Source organism: Coturnix japonica, chromosome 1 (genome assembly GCF_054131305.1).
Source record: "Coturnix japonica strain WE chromosome 1, WE-NBRP24, whole genome shotgun sequence".
In the NCBI taxonomy this organism is placed as follows: Eukaryota; Metazoa; Chordata; class Aves; order Galliformes; family Phasianidae; genus Coturnix; species Coturnix japonica.
The window spans coordinates 50,264,775-50,282,338 of record NC_140663.1 but is presented as its reverse complement, the minus strand read 5'-3'; the positions used below and the strand labels follow the sequence as shown (position 1 = coordinate 50,282,338).

Here is a 17,564-nt window from a genome sequence, read left to right as displayed (position 1 = left end):
AGACACTCCCTTAATGATAAAGGAGCAGCCACAAAGCTGCAGCTGCACCTAGATGTCCAACAGACGCTGCTGTTTCCTAAGTGTCTCTGAGACAGCACTGCAGCCTTAGCACCTTCATTTTGGGCTGTGTTCCTCAAACACCTGGTTTTTGGTAGCATCTTAACCCAGTAGTTTTTGTCGGTTGTATTTTGTTTGATGGAGAAAGATCTGTAGGTGAAAATTCTAGCGCTTATTAGCTCAGGTGTGTTCTCTCCCATGAATGTCTTTCCTGATAAATAGTCTGTGTCCCTGCATAGACTCCTCAAGCTATAAATGACTGGAATGCGCAAGCCAGGGGAAGTTCAGCACAATTTCTTTTAAAGCCAGAATGCTCCTGAAAAGCTCAATGGTTATCCCACTGTCTTAGGCAAAGATGGTTAATAATGCAATGCAACAACAGTTGTAGATGAAAACTGGATGAAGACAACAGAAAATGTGATTGTGAAGATTTTGAAGTGTCTTGTTATTTGCATCTCATGTGAACTCAGGCTTTCTTAGGTCTCACATGAAAAAGATAGCTAGCATAACCCTAGTGGTCTGAGTACTTTGCTTAGCTACAGAGTGCTGAGGTTCACATTAATTTCCTGCCCAGGCCTTGTGGGAGCTAATACTCAGTTATTCTACACCCTACAGTAGTTACTATTCAACTTTTCTAGGAAGTGCTCTTTGTCCAGTTTTGCCCCAGTGACCATATATAAAAATAATATTACTTATAAAAATTGAGCACATCTAACAGGAGTAACTGCAACTTAGGTGAGACATCATTTTTAACAACAACAAATGTCAAAAACTTGGTCAGGTATAAATAAAAAGAATTAATAAGTGAAATAATAGAGGAATAAGCACAATACATTAGACTCTGTGAAGGCTAAGTTGATTTATGTAAAACTTTCTCAAAGTATATGGAATTAGTAGGTCCATCTTCACACACAGCCTATAAAAGATACCATATTCTCCCACTACTTCAGGTTTATAAGTAGTCTGGGATAGTTTTGCTGCTCTGATTATCTTAGCATAGAGGCAAAGCAACACAGGATATGCCTTTTTAAATCTTGCTTATTCTAGCATCACAAGTGAGACAAATTACAAGAACAAGAGCAGGCTTCTACATGAATATTTGGGGCTCACGCTGTGTGCATTCACAGTTGGTTGCAAGCACACTACTGCAAAATCTGTGCTGCAGACATGGCTTCAGGCATGACTTCAGCACAGTTTTGCTATTATTTGGCTTATGCGGAGTAAAATATTTTCAAAGACAAAGTAGGTCTCATAGGCAGAAATAAAAGTATAACTTGAAAAAAGGTTTATTTGGCATAGTTGTGTGAGTTAGTTGTTTTTGGGGCCTACGCTGCGCTGTCACATGATGGAATATGCTTGACTGTGGAGGTATGGGCTCTGCAGAAGGGTTCGGGATTACCCCTCACAGCCAATGTCTTTCTCCCCCAGGAGTACGAGTTCACGGTGCTGCCCAATGCCTACATGATCCACATGCCGCATGCCCCCAGCTTCGACATCACCAAGTTCCGCTCCAACAAGCAATACCGCATCTGTCTCAAGACCTTGAAAGAGGAGTTCCAGCAGGACATGTCACGTCACTATGGCTTCGCAGCTCTCAAATATCTCACGGCAGAGAACAACAGCTAGCACAGCAGAGCCCATTTACGGGAAACAGAGATGCCGGAGGGAGGAACCAGTCAACGTTTGGGGCCCAGTCTTCAAACTTCAAACTGAGAAATACTTTCTGTTTTTATACCATACCTGGCAGTTCTAACAGTAGGGATTTAAAGTGACATGTCTTCAGGCTGCGGTCATCAGCCCCTTCCTCAATGATCCCAGGCCTTTCAGCTTTAGCATTTGTAAGGTGTCAGTGGGAGGGGCCGGCCACTCACCCGCCATACCACAGGAGGTGGGAATGAGGCACAAGCTGGGAATGCACTCTGTTCTCTTAACTGCAGAGCAAAGAAAGACCTTCAGAATATAGGATTTCATGTTGTTATTTAATTATGAGACATACTTTTTAACTCTAAAGGAAGATCTTCGGGTCGCTGTTCTGTGAATTTCAAATCTGCACTACTCTGAAAGGGAACTTTCACCTGTGAACCTTCACAGTGGCCCTCTTAACATGGATGACCTTGTTAATGCAGGATGAGCCAAAAGTCTGAATTAGCCCTGAAGATGAAGGGGATGCTTATATAATACTGCACTCCAGAGAAGGCGTGTTACTGGTTTAGGTGTGTACATGGTATTGGTTGGTCTTTTATTCTCAAATTAGTTAAGTTTTGTCAGGAAAATCCCCTAAGCCCTGCCCTGCTATTCCCCAGCCCTAAAAGCTGTTCCTTTCCTTGCCAAGGAAATGTTCCCCTTGTTTCTTTGCCACATTCAGTTCTCATGGTCCAGTAAAGGAGATCAGTAGCTCTGCTAGAAAGTGAACAAAACCTGTCAGTGAACGGTCTGCTTTCACCAAGCAGACTTGTTCATGCGTGTCTCATAAAATAAAGGGCCTGGTTGTAACTCCTTATGTTTTTTAGGCAAGAGTTGGATTTTGCCTACGAGGCATTTTGTGCGGGAGAATGTTGATTCGTAGACTTATTTCAGTGCATGCCCATCTGTGAAGGCGTCGGGCATTGGGCTTTAAGTGGACTTCTTCACTGAACAGGTAGTGTAAGCATGGCATCTTACAGCCTGAGTGCTCTCCTGCTGTCTGCTACAAGGTCTAAGAACTACTTCGTTAAAGGAGTATATAAATAAAAGGAACAGAACCGTTAGGAATAAATTCCCCATTCGAGGGAGAAAAGAATGTGTTGGGAATCTGAGTGTGAGTGTTTGTTTAAATGTGGACTGGTCAAGTTCACAACTTCGATACACACAGGAATATTCTGGAGGGTGGAAAGGAAACCTAACAAGCAAAACACAGAAAACAAGACACTGGACTTTTTACAGTTTTCTTTATTCTTCAGTATTAATGTTGTGTTTACATTGGATAAGGAGATGAGGTTTAATGCACTACCCTTTGCAGGGCTATTTGTAATTTCTTTTGCAATGTTAATAGAGAAAGCAGAAACGACTCAGTGAGAAATGTGTCTCTCTCCCTTCCCCAGATCCCTGTGCAACCACATGTACCAATACCACTGCCTGAGCTGGGAAAATGGATCCATAGTGCATTATGCTCACTTTGTTCCATTTTGTTTTTCAGCCACTGCACCTTCTATTTTCCTCCCCGCTTCATCCCTCTAGAGCTTGGTTTTATTTCCAACCTGACATTTTGTGAGAGCTTTCTGTTACAGTGGAAACCATGCAGTTAAACCAGACATTTAAACTGCAAATATCAGTTCATCATGCTGTGTATATATGAGAAAAGCCAAAAAAGGCAACATTTTTGACAAGAAATAAAAAGGGGTGGGAAGCTATGTGTAATTACTACTTTTTCCCCTGGGAGTGTTGGCTGTGTACAAATACATCACTACTTAGTTTTCCAAAGCGCTTTTCTTTGGTTCTTAATGGCTTTATGTAAAGATTTACATATAAACCCGTGAAGAGCTGGGAAGAAATGAAACAACTGCTTAGATAGTCCTGGCTAAAATATATTTATAAAAATAATAATAATAGTAAAATCTTAGCTCCATAAGTCCTATATTATGCACCATTGAGGGTCCAGGTCATTGTGTATTGAGAATGGGAAGAACCCTGCAGAACAGTCCTTTTGATTATCTAACGTACAGAAAGGTATGAAGAGCTGATCCTAGGGGAGGGTGAACATTTGTGCCTACACAGAATCTACTGTCAGATTTTCAGTGTGGCCACCATTATGTTTCATATCAATGTAAAAAAATTCATTTCTGGATGTGTATTTCTCCTTGACTTAACAGTGTTGCCCAAGGATGGACTAGATTGCCCTGCAAAACCATAACCTGTAGCATGGACCTGTGCTTATTTTGGGTATAGCACAATCAGCGTGAACATTGTTTTTGGGTGGTAGATTACTAGTTGCCTATTTATCTGTGCAATCTTTAGACCTCCTGGATAGACTTAGATGTGTGGGCTGGTGAAACCAACTCTGAGATTGGTAGTAGGTTTAAAGAGTCTTCTTTTTTTTCCCCTATAGACCTGATTCAGACTTTTGTCTGTCATGTTATGTTTGTCTACGTGCTTCCCAGTTTGAGAGGTATGGGACTTGTGTAATTTTAACACATTTAGCCAATTACTTGGTAGCAAATTAGGCTTACTTACCTGTCTTTTAGCTGCCAGGGATCCTTGAACAGAATGAACAAAACACTGCCAGCAAAAATCCCCAACTCAGCTACACTACTGACTGTCTACCAGTCTTCTGCTGTGATAAAAATATTTGCTAACAACTTTGCTACTTAATTCTCAGATTTCTCCCAGATTCTTCAAGAAATGTCAGATAAACCTGATAACTTAATGCCTTTGATTTATTGATTTGTTCCACTCTATTCTCTCTTGAGTCTTCAATCCATGACCTCTCCTTCTCTTTGTTATTTGAAAAGTGTGAGTCTCTCATTTAGATGCCATTCAGACACCATCTCTGGTGAAGACTGATGTAAATGAATCGTTTAGATTCTTGTCATTGTCCTTACTGTCTTTAGTTGTTCCCTGTACTTACCATTTGAGGTGGCCTACTGGTTCTCTCCAGCTTTCTGCTGTAGGTGTACTGAGCAAATGTGTATTTTCAGTGTTAACTTCCTACCTATTGCTCTTCAAATTCCCTCTTACCTTCCTCAAAGTCTGTCTTAGCTACTAGATACCTTCCTTTCATCTTTATGAAGTTTTCATTTCCATTCTCTATGAAGATTTCCAGTTTGGTCTGAATAACTTCAGAAATCTCTGATTCAGAATTACTAGCATTTCATCCTTCTCTTTCATTTATGTAAGGGAATCCCAAATTTACGAGCCCCTTCCACTTTTAATCTGAGGATTTCAGAGTTGTCAGTATTTTTTTCTGTTTATTTAGGGCTTCTGATGTTTTCTTTAAGAGAAAAAAGGTGGGTTTCTGTCTTTTTTTTTTTTTTTTTATCTAATGTGAAACATCACCTTATTAGATTTTAAGGGGGGAATTTGTTTTGAAGAAATTCCCTCTTCAAGCTTCCTAAATGCTAACCTTCTCCTAGTGAAGGGATCAGAAATAAAAGCCAACAGAATTCTTGTGTTCTTCTCACTGAGGGTCTTATCTTGACACATCTTGTCCTGTGTTTCCCTTTCCTCTCCACTCCAAAACTCAAGTTCTTGATGTCTTTTTCAGCCCTGTAAGTCCCTTCCAGCACCAGAACCTGAACTGTCTATTTCCCAGCACCTTCTGACCTCCTGCTCTGTTTTGGACATAATTACTGTTTCAAATAATCTGTTAGCTGGCACCCAGTTCTGTTTTTGTTTTCATGCTTCTCCCTTTGATGTAACAGGCTTTGCAATTAAAGTTTTGGCCAATGCTCTTACCTGTATTTAATGCCTTATTATAACCCACTAATATGTCTCCATGATTTCTCACTGTTGTCAGAGCATACACCAAAAATATTTGGCTATAATTTCCCTCCTATCACTTTCTGGCTAAGGATCATCCGCCATTTCCCATCTACTTTTTGAAAATGACTTTGTTTTTCCTGAATAGTCCTCAGAATCGAACAGATATATATTTTTTTTCCAAGTCCTACTTTCAGTAATTCCTTCCAGCCTTGCTGTTTTCCTATATGAGCAATCTGGTTCCACTTAATATGTGTGATTTTTATTGTATTTGTAATCATCATCTTGGACTCAGTGACACAAAGGAATTAGCAGCATACCTGTAGTTCCACCACTCTCGTTAGACTGAAAATTGGATATGCTCATGTTTGTTCTTAAGCACTGAATTTTTACCCGGTAGGTTTCATGTGGTTTGTGTGTGAATCATAAACTGCATTTTCCTTATACTGTGACAAGTGGAGGCACTTTGTAGTGCTATTTGCAGTACTTACTGCAGCAAAGTAAGCCTTGTGTTAGGAAAAAAAGACAAAAAAACCTTGTCAGGACTGTAGCTACTTTTTCTCTCTGCAGGGGAAAATTAAGGCCCTGGCACAGCTGAGCAGTTTTATGAATGCCCTGCACAAAACACATCGCACATTATTTTCTGGTAGGTGTAATCGTACATCGTCCAATTAAATATGAAAAATACATTTTTTATGTTCTCATTTTTACATGCAATTCTATCCAGAAGATAATGCATTTCCTTCTGTATCTTGCCAGTTTCCCCCATTACTTCAAGCTGCCTAATAGCCCCATCTGTTTTTGGCTGAGAAAGATTAATGACCAATAGTGCAGGGAGCCCTGGCAAATCAGCAGAGATATTACTCTTAGGCATTGCACAAGACATTCCGTGCTGCTCTGCCAGACATTGTATGGGTGTTCATCAGGTTTGAGTGCAGCAACAGGAGAACACAGCAAGCTCAGCAAATAGGGTGAGCATCATTATTTATGAATTTCAGCAAGGTCTGATACATTAGAAGGTAGGAGTGCGCAAAAAAAGTATCTTTGTTAGCTAAAAACCAATTTGAATTTAGGAAAAGAAAGCAGCAAAGTTTCTGAAACTCCACTGAATGAGACTGAAACAAAGTCACTTGTAGACCATGACAGTCAATAACCTTCCCTTTCAGCACTGAAAGTGCAGAAGCATTGACAGGTAAATGAAGTAATTTTTATGGTAGTCATTCAGAATGCACATTTTGACTGTATGTTTGCAGCCAACCACTTTGGTGAACTGCTAAATGTTTAAAGAGTGTTATTCTTGTTCTCTGTATAAATTTAATTTTAAAAAAGCTGCTGGCTGTGCACAGCCAGTCAGGAATCAGAAAAGGCTTACAAATATGGATTTAGAAATACCTTGCTTTGATAGGAACTTGTTTTCCTCTATGGGTATACATTTCCAAGACAAGACACAAAGTCCTCAAGAATTTCAAAAGAAGCTTTTCTACAGTCAGCTGGATGGAATGTATTCCTCTTACAAATACTGGGAATTTAGAGTTTGCTTGCTCTGCAGAGTGGAGTTATTGCACTCAGCTGAAAAAAAGACTCTAGGAATTAGAAAAACAGCTAAATATTTGTTCACGTAGTGTATCACATGGATTTATATATCCAGACATATTAGTAGTTACTGTAATGGAGAATTAGCTCGTTGATAATGTCAGGATGTAAAAGGTCATATCAAAATGTCCTAAATTTCTGCAGAATGTATTTGTGAGAAGCACTGTGCAGGTGACAAAGGCCTCATTTGAGCTCTATGGTGTATTGCCATGAGACACAAGATTTCAATCCAAAAGAAATAGTTCTGGCTTGGGGCTAGTTCTCCAGTCAGACATGTAGACACTACCCTCACAATATATATTCAAGAAGAGGTCTCCAAGCGCTAGACCAAGTAACTCAAGCCAAGCTAGTTCTATTCCTCAGTGTTATGGCAAAATATTTCTTAGACACATACATTATCTAAATTAACCATTTTATAAGATTCCTGCTAAGGCTGAAGGATCAGCCATGTGAAAAGATACGGTATGTGAAAATTAAAATTCCGGTTGATGCTGGAACTAGTGCTTGGCTCATACGACTTATTTCTGTTTTCTGATACGTACAGATTAGGACATAGTCCCTACACGATCATTTGCTGGGTATTTTAGAGGACTCATCTATCATTCTGTGCACAGAGTGGATGGTACTCAGGGAGTGAAGCATCTGGGTGATACTTCTTTTTACTTTTGCTCTCACTGAGCTTTTCATAATATGAGAGCTGCCTTGATTCTGAGCAAAGCCAGACATTTTTTTAACTTTTTTTTTTTTTTTCCTGAGAGATAGGTTTAAACTGTGATTTAGGAAAATCAATTATCCCCCATGCCCTCAGGCTTTCTGAGCAGAATGCCTGCAGTTCTGTTCTATGGGCTTTTCTAGCGTGGAGGAATCCCACGGAGCTGATGGAAATTACACACTCGGAAGCCATGCAGCACTCAGCCCCAAGCCTATGAATGCTAACAGCTGAGCATGCAAGAGTGATGAATCCCAGCTCTGCCTGAGCCCCCAGCGTGTCTGCTCCCACTCAGGGAGCACTGAAGGCTATTGGCACGGTTTGTCAGGGAAGCAGAGAAGAAGAGATGGAGTAAATAACTCGGAGGAGTACTTTATGCAGCCAAATTTCCAGAGGAATGAGAGAGGCAAAAGCATTCTGGGCTCTCTCAGAAGGGCTTTTTGTAAAATTGTTTGTGGGTTGAACTCATGGCATTTCTTCCCAAATGCTGGTCGTTGTGGTCCAACTGTAGTACATTCTGTGGGCTGTAAAATTCGTGGAAGTCTGCACTGAGATTAAACTCAGCTAAAAGATATTTAATTTGTTTCAATTCTTTGTATTCCCACGTTGCTCCTGATGGAAAGGAAAAGTTAAAAAAAAAAACAACAAAAAAACAAGATAATAGCAGCTGGGTAACAGTAGGAGTCTGATTATTCAACCTTTGTAAAATGGTCTGCACCTTAAGTCAGCACTGCGGTCTATGGTTTGGGCAAAGCTGGCTTTCACGAGGTTTGTAGAGTTTTGTCTTTTGATCTGCCTGTGGATCTGTTGTTCCAGCAGCGCTCTCCAGCGATGCTGTGAGGAAAGGAAAAACCATCCATTGCTGATTGATCTGTGAACTCTTCATCCAGTCGGAACTAAACACCAGCAGCAGGGAGGACAGCACCGCTGGCTGCTTTGAGTTTTTTGAGAGGGCAATAGTGAGTTACAAATTAAGTTTATTATTCCAATAGACTTCGTGGAGCTTTTCTACATTTTAGATGTGTGCTCACAGGGAGTGACTTAGGCCCCGTGAGTTTAGGTACGGGTGGGGAGAATGAAATTAGAAGTGTATATATTTTCCCTCAACATCTTGCCCTGCACTTACTAATTATATTAGCAGCAATTAATCCAGCTGGCTTGAGACTCAGCATTCAAGCTGAGCAGTAAGCTTCTGCTGTGTTGATAAGAGAATAGACATATCAGGAATGAAATGATGCTTTCTGTCCATAGCATTAATGAATATTGCTGTAATTATTCATATGGCCAAATCAGCCACGGATTATTAATATCCTATCTATGGGTCATGGATAGTTTACATCTTTTACTTTCTTCTATTAGCGTTTATTCAAAGTACAGCAAAGGCAATCCAAAAAAAACAATGCTTTCTGTATGGACACATGAGGATTAATACTCATGGAGATGCATGATAGGTGCAAGATATCCATCAGACTTTGTAATCAAAGTGGAAAACAGACACAGTCTTCTCCTTCCTCACACATACTATAGCAAAATAAGTGTATGCAATGAAAGTAACTCCCTAAATGGGTCCGCCTAAGATCCAAATAATTTATAACTTTTGTTGCTGTCATTTCCATTTTCATACATAGGTTGCCAAACTTTATTTTCTCAAGCTGATACGTCTCCTGCATCAGACCTGCAAATATTACAGTATGTTCTAGGGCACAGAATAGGAATTGTTGAGAAGTATGTAATCACTTCTTTAGTATAGAGGTGCCCTTTCTGTAGCCTCAGGGATTATTCTTTGCTTTGTATTATCAAAGGTTTCATTTCTGTTGTCTTCTAGGTATGAAAGACCACTGGCTTGTGCTGTCCCCCTGCATAAGTCAGTTACCAATACTCCATAGCATGGCACTTGGGTCTCCACATGAATTTGCTCTGCAGCTTTTTCCCGTTTTAATTTTCAGGTCTAAGCCTAAGAGGAGAAGCAGCAAGGTGTAGCTACAAGGATGGAATCACTGTGTCTTGCATTATTTTTTGATACATAAACGTCTTTCAAACTTTCCCATACCCTAAGCTATATACCTTCCAGAAAAGTGTTCTGAAAGTGTCACTGTGGATTATCCAATTGGGTTTAAATCATCAGCATGTACAAGAAGTTTGCACAAGTTTCCATAATGTGCAAACTTGCTACAAATTCTGTTGAAGTCTATTTCAGAAGTCTTCAGACATCCTGTTTGTAGAGTTTTCCTGCATTCCTGTCCTGCATTCTCAATATCCTGTACCTCCAAATCCACACTTACGCAACTTTAAGGTGTTGGCAGGTACTTTGAAGACAGCGTAGATACTTATAATGAAGGTGAGATCTAGCTATATCTGTTAGATAGGGGAAAAGCATCATTCCACTGTTGGCTCCCTTAAACCAGCATGAATTCCCTTAAATAAAACAAACACTTGGGCTGCTGTGGGTAGGGAACAGAGATACTTTTATACAGTTAAGGCCAAAAGGAGATCAGGTTCCTTAGGGCACCTAACCACACTTTGGTAGCAATGGGTAACATGGTAATGGTGACTGTGTGGCTCTGGAAGAAACAAAAACTTTAGAAGGTTTGACAATTGTCATTTGATTTTGCTTTTCCTACACAGTGGAATTGCTTTTCACAGAGCCATCTCCCAGCAGCTTATTTTGCAATGGAAAAAATCACATACATCATAATTCTACAAACATTCCTTTTCCTTCCAATTTCACTATAGGTCACATTGGTACAATTTGCTCTGTTTCTCCACCCTACACCAGAAAACATCACAGAACCTGAATAAAGGCAGCACTGAAATGATCTAAATATCTTGTAAGTCCAGAATCCCATGCTTTTGGGTGTCCAGCAGGAAGCCTTCAGGCCCGGATTCATCCCATAGAACAACTTGGCAGCTGTCTGAGAGCTGGGATGTTGGAGCTGTCCCCTTTGTTTCCTTTGGTAATTGATGGAATGACCAGGACTTTTCCAGAGAACTTTTATACTTGCCTAAGCATTAAATCACTCCTCTGCTCACTGATTTGCCATCCCTGGAGGTGTTCCAGAACCATGTGGATGTGGCACTGAGGGAGATGGTCAGTGGGCATAGTGGGGATGGGCTGATGGTTGGACCAGGTGATCTTAGAGGTTTTTTCCAACCTTAATTATTCTGTGATTCTTTGACGAGCAGAAAAGGCTTCAGTGCTGATGGTTCCCCATGCGGGTCTCTCAGGCATGCACCTGCCTGAAGCAACATGGCACAAATCTGGGCCAGTGAACTCCAGTTTTAGAGCTGCCACCTCCTCATCTAAGATTGCAGGTGTCAAAATACCCTGGAAACTGAGCAGTAAGTGCTACAAGGCTGTAAACTCAGTATTAACTGACAATCTTGAAAACAACAATCTAAGTGATGGAAAACGTGTGGGAGGATCAGTCTTGGGAGGAGGGTGATGTGTGGACTCCAGAGACTGTGATACACATTGTGACAGGCACCTCATGCTAACAGCCAGGAAAATACTCATTTTCAGCACAAAGCTGCAAGCTTCATAATGACGATTAAAATATCACCCGTGGTCTGGTTGTGCAGTGTCTGTTGCACTGTATTGCTGCTGTGTAACTGCTGCTGGCTGGTGTCTGCCTGCACTTTTCCTAAAGTACAAGTAGGGAATCCATAGGAGAGAAGAAAAAGAAATTCTCCCTTCCCTCTGTGTTTCTTCCTAAGGATCAAACCTCACTCCTGGTCCATCATGACCAAGGTAATTTTACATTCTCCAGGGGAAAATCGGGCCGTTGTGACCTTTAAGGTGAACTATGCACAAAACAAAGCTTGTCACTTGCTAGCAAGGCTTGAGCTGGAGGGGTTTGTATCTTCACATCACCACCCTGTCAGTGCATTACCTGACTACCTAGACCTCTGCTTGAACTAATAGCAAAACCTTTTGTTTCCCTCCCAGGTTGGGGAAAGGTCCTTGAATAACATTTCAGGAAAGAAAAAAAGAAAAATAAAAAATGCATATTTTTTTTCCTTCTGCTGCCCCATCTACCCCCAGGTTTACACGGAGGCAACTTGCCTTCAACGCAGACCTCTTAGCTGACATGTTTGCTTCAGTCCATGTGTAAGTTTTCTAGGTGACAATTCTATCGAGGAAAGTGCTGTTTAGATTGTGTGTGCAAAATCAATGGCTTGTAAATATATTAAAAAGAAAAAAAGAAAAAAGAGAAAAAAAGGAAAAGGTTAATTTTCAGTTGTGCAATAAAATTGTGAAATAATCCTCTCCATTCCTTCCCGGTGTCTGACTCAACATGTGCTGGTTTCAGGAGCTGTTGTTTCTTCTGATGGAAACAGAAAGCAGAAAAGCAGAAAGGTTGTGGATTGTTCACTTTTCATCTCTGAGCCTTTTATTACTTTTAATTCACTTTATCATTGCCTTTAATCTGGTTTATGCCTCCAACTGTGGTTCAATCAGACGCATTAGCACAAGGCTGTTCCAGCTGAAGACAGGTGAGTCCTTATCTGCTCCGCGTTAATCCCAGGGTTATCTGCTTTTCTTGAGCTTGACCTGCTGGCTGTTGGCAGGAATCAAAGATAAGACTTTGGTAATCAAAGTAATCAAAGACTTCGGCATATGGGAGAAGTTGTTCACTTCATGCTTAATTATGACAAGAGTCAGATGGATCCCCTTCAGTGAACATCATTTCACCAACACCACGGAAGCCAACCCAGCCCGCCGGTTAGTATTGCAAATGCTTTATCCGCTGGGAGGAAGGGTGGATTTTCCATTATATGCAAGTCCTTCTCTTGGCAATATAAAACACTAGGTAAAAAACAGAAGCATCCACTTTTCTTTTAATTCACCCTTGCTGATAGATGGCTAATAAGTTTTTCAGGTGCTCTGAGCTGCTGCTGCACCTCTCGTAATCTCACTTCCAGCACTTACATTGCCACATCTTTCAGTACTTCCAAGTGAAACCCTAAGCAAACAGTTCCCTCATTCCCTCCTTGCTACTTCATGGCCTGAGGCTTCTCTACAGAAGAGTTTCATTACAAAGAAAGCAGAGGAGGGCAGGAGTGGGAAGACAGGTCAGTTGCATAATTCTTTGTGTGTGCTTGCTTTTTTTGAAGCCAAACTTTTAAAGTAGCATCTACTAAAGAGTGCACTTGTCAGCACAGAATTTGCATCTGTAGGGACATCATAAAGAATGGCCTGTCCCTAGATGTAGAGTATAGAGACTCTCTGAATGATTCAACAGAACGTGGGCAGAGATTGGCGTAAGTTGGAAAGCTGACTGAATTGCTCTTCCCACCCCCACCCCGATGACTACAGAATCAAATAGGTTTTGTATGGCACAGGAGCAGACTGGGATACCAAGAAGACTTAGACTGAGAGCACTGTGGATTCATTACCGGAGGCATAAATACTTGGAAAAGTATATATACATATAAATAGGTAGGGAAAAAAAAAAAAAAAGAAAGAAAGAAAAGAAAGGAAGATGAAAGCCTGGAAATATTCAAATAGGGGTTTTATAAGCTGAACTCTGCAGTCACTGGAGACTAAAAGAAAAGCTGCAGGTGGAACTCCCTTAAATTCCCTGACTTTGCAGCGGGGCAAAGCTGGCTTGCATTGGGAAATGAATGACTGAGCAGGTGTAAGAAGTGAATGGCATTAACTGTGTAAATAGCAGCTGATTTTCAATAATCAGGCTCCCAGAAGGGATCCTCTGCCTTTGCCATTTCTACATATATCACCCACAACCATTCTTACCCATCCACCTCTGAAAAACCAGTAATAAGAAAGAGAACTTCCTTTAGGGTTTTTGACAAATATTAATGCTGTAGGGCATATAGATTGCTGTATTCTTACTTTGGGGTCAGAAGCTAGGTTTCTTCAAAAGGAAGCAAGCTGAGATCCTGGGACTAAAGTACTGATGAAGCATTACTCAGCCCCACACCATCCAGGCTCTTTGCATGACTCCCAATGACCTGTGTTTAACCACAGCTACTTTTGAGCTGCCAGGGACCGGATGGTATGGGCAGACATGGGATGTACGTGTGTTTGCTAACCCATGGTACACTATCCAGCTCAAGAGCCATGTGTTGTTACTGGGGTGTCAGTGGGAGTTCTGCCATGGATTTAGCCACTTAAATGGCTTCAGAGATAATCTCTCTCCCCTAGTTAGCCACTCCAGTTTCTGTTTCCTATTTCCACAGATCAAAATTGGTTACTCTGTCTTCACCTCCCTATGTACTAAAAGTGATTAGTCTACTATTTCCCTTTTATCCCCTCTCCCAAATCATACCTCACAAACATCTCTTACATGATAGCAAGGTGTCTATAAGGCATTAAGTGGCCGTGGGGAGAAAGTCAAAATTGAATTCACAAGGCCAAAAGTTGGATTTCATGGTTTAAGCCCTGGAGGATTTTGGAAACTCCAGTCCTGGTAAGTTTGTATTTGAACATAAAAAAAAGAGAAAGATACATCTCTTCAGAGAAAAGCCATACTGGGGTGGCAGTTATTCTTCCTCCCATTACTGACTGCGTTAAACCCATAGCATCAGCTGGTCACTGAATACCCTCTGTACGTCAGGAGAGAAACAGGTTTTTGCTGACACTGAAGCCCAGTTTGGCTCCAGAGCTGGCAGCTACCTCAGGTGGTGAATGGCAGCAGTTTTTCTGAGCTTCTCTTCCAGGCTCTTTGCTGATGCAGCATCTTCATTTATGCTGGGTTCTGATTTTGAAGGTTAATTTTGCAAATATAAGTACTGTACACATTTTTGAAACAAAAGCCAATATTTTGAAGTGGCCACCAGGGAGAAGGATGAACAACTATAATGAGTTCAATTCATCCTCTGCTTCAGGGCATAACAACGCTCTTTAAAAGCAAATGTTCCCCTTTCCTGAACTGCACAGAAAAGTGAGGCATTCATATACAGTTACCTTTCCTTTACTGTGCCCTTGGATTCTTTCCCTTGAGCACTCATGGGTGTCTCTTGCTGAAAGCAGCCCTTTCATGCTGCTTTCTGGGAGCTGCCACCCTGTCAGCCTCACTGCTGCTCCCACAGAAGCCCGGTCTTCAGTCTTCCATCCCTCTGCATTCTTCACCTATGCAGTGGCCCTTCAGGCAGTGAGGCTGTGTGCTCTCATACAGGTAAGCTGAAAGCCTGCAGAGCACAGGTCATTCCTAGTACTGAGAAAATTGCTGTGGAAAATTCCTGCTTGTTCTGGCCATGCCACTGCCCTCACAGAGGTTGAAGAGGCAGAGTCATCACCAACTCTGAAGGTGTTTAAGGAAAGGGCAGGGGTGGTACTTTGGGACATGGTTAGCAGGTGTTAAGAAAACCAGAAATGCTAAGTCACAGCCTGAAGTAGTGATTGAGCACCTGGTGGGAAGGCAAGACCAACCCAGGGGAGCTCATGTGCGTGCAATTAACCTGAGTGACTGTAAGGGGTGGAGCTAAGATTCATCCCTTCCCAAACCTCATGGTACTGGAGGCAAGGGTATCTTACTGGAGTTCCCTGTGTACCTGAGGTCCTGCTAAGGTAAGTAACTTCTTTCTTTTATTTCTGTGCCCGCAGATGTTCTATCTGAGTAAGTCCTTACTTGCTGCAGATTAGGATCTTGCTACTCTGCTGTCACTGTTGTGTTTTCCATCATGTTACACTGGACAGTACTGGTAATAGTTGGATAGTTGGACTAGATGATCTTAGAGGTCTTTTCTATCCTTAATTATTTCATGATGTTTTGCACAGTGTTGTTCAGAACTGCTGCAAGCCTGCCAAGACCGTGTGAAGTCTGAGGTTATTTCAGTGAAGCCTGGTGGTTTCGTACAGGTTACTTTAGGAGCAGAAACACAATCCCACGTCCCTGCTTGCTTACCTAGTAAAGGGTGTGTTCACCTGTACCCGTTACCATGATGTCAATGTGTTTTTGCTTTCTAATATAGTGGGGGTGTTTGGTACTGCACATCAAAGCTGTTCTTGGACGAGAGCTTTTCTCTCCAAAGGGAATCACCTTGCTATGGGGATGTCTGCCTACATGTGGCCAGAGTTAATTTTGTTGTCTTCCACCTGCAGAGAAGATAGATTTATTCTGTGCAATGGAAACAATCTGCTGGTTCTGCTCATTCCAGTTAAGCACGAGGCACAGAATCTTAACTTTAAGTGCCCCTCAAAATAACAACAGGATGTTTAATTTTCAGCTGGAGCCTGTAAAAGTCCTTCTGCTGCACTACTACACATAGCCCTAAGAGCTCAAGCAGAACATAGCATAGGCACAGAGCTGATCTGCCCTCCCAGACACAGCATGGAACTGGCCCCTGAGCTGGGTGAATGCTTCCTCCCTTCTCTGGTTGTCAGGGAGGACAGAAGTCATGAGCCAGGGGCTGCCTTTAAGCTCAGTATCTTGAGTTTGATGGTTATTTATTGCACCTGAATCTTTGTGAAATGTTTGTTTCATGAGACACAGATTTAAATTGGATGGTTCATTGATTTGATTAAGAAAAGCGATTAGTGTGGCAGTGAAAACTTGTTAGTCAAAGATTTTTAACCCAGCTGTTCCTGTGATGGGGGAGGGAAGCAGATCAGATGGGATTTTACTGCTGATTCCAGTACTGAATGTGGTTTGCTTTACAAGCTGTCACAAAGCTAAAGGCAAGGGAGCCAGAGCATTTTGTTATTGAAAAGGAAAATATTGCCATCTCTGCTGCATCTCTGCTAGATTAGAAGACAACGGTGTAGGGCTGTATGTGTGCTTCTAGTGACACCAGGTGAGAAAATATGTGAGTGGATCCTTTCTTCTGGGGCACTGCTGCCATGCAGTTTGCTGGTTCTGAGGGAGCAGCATTCTGCTGGCAGTTCTGTGGGGCTGGTTTTCATAGATCAATGAGAGGTCTCTGTAGGTCCCTTTGTTTCTGTTCTTCTCCCAGCTGGGGAGTTCAGGATCAAGGTGATGAAGTTGTAGCTAGATGCCCTGCACTGCAAGCAGCAGTACTTGGTGTTCCACAGATGTCCAGCCCTTGTGGTATGAATGCTGTAGAAAAGGTGATTTACAAAGCATTTTAATACTGAGTTCTCTGAAGTAGGTTGAGGTTAATCAGCTTGTCAGTGTGGCAGTAACTCCTAAAAATAAATAAATAAAATACAGCTAAAATGCCTCCGTTATATTAAAATCCATATTAGACACTGATGTTCAGGTTGGCTGGAAGGAACAACTCTTCTACCTGAGGACTGTCAAGCAAAGGCATAGGTTGCTCAGAGAGGCTGTGTAGCTTCCACCCTTTGAGGTTCTGAAGACACAACTGATTTGAGCCTCAAGAAACCCTGTCTGACCTGAGAGCTGTCCCTGCTTTGAATAGAAGATCACTTTCTGTTCAATGGATCCAATGAAGTAGTGTTCTATTTGGTTAGTTCCTCATTTCTGTGGCTGTGCCCACCATCAGCTCAGTCCCAGCATATTCTGGGAGCTCTGCATGCTTGGGTGCTCTCCTGTGCACCAGCCCTTCTGCTCTCATCTCTCTTAACTACACTCTGCTCTTGCCACTATGTAAACCATGTACTGCTGTGAACTGAAGTTATGGTCACAGGCAGAAAGCTTTTTTGTGACATTTAATACATGAAATTTCCTGCAACAATTCCAAACTTGACTGCTTTTCTGCTAGAAACAAGTGATGGGGGAAGTAACAACCCACCAGAAAGATGCATGGCTGCAGTTACAAGGGGGGGTCTACTGGTGCCCACCTGTTCCCTGGGCTCTGTTGCTCT

The 17,564-nt window shown here is 41.7% G+C and overlaps 1 protein-coding gene across 4 annotated transcripts in view; it reads left to right on the top strand.

The window, feature by feature from the left end:
* The window catches only part of LARGE1 (LARGE xylosyl- and glucuronyltransferase 1), a 278,743-nt gene extending 266,663 nt beyond the window's left edge, over positions 1-12,080 (top strand). For all 4 annotated transcript variants that reach the window (XM_015863617.3, XM_085539589.1, XM_085539582.1 and 1 more), the window contains one exon: positions 1,486-12,080. In XM_015863617.3, the coding sequence (XP_015719103.2) occupies positions 1,486-1,683 (198 nt within the window). In that variant the 3' untranslated portion in view covers positions 1,684-12,080. The remainder of the gene's footprint in view (positions 1-1,485) is intronic.
* The last annotated feature ends 5,484 nt before the right edge of the window (positions 12,081-17,564 follow it).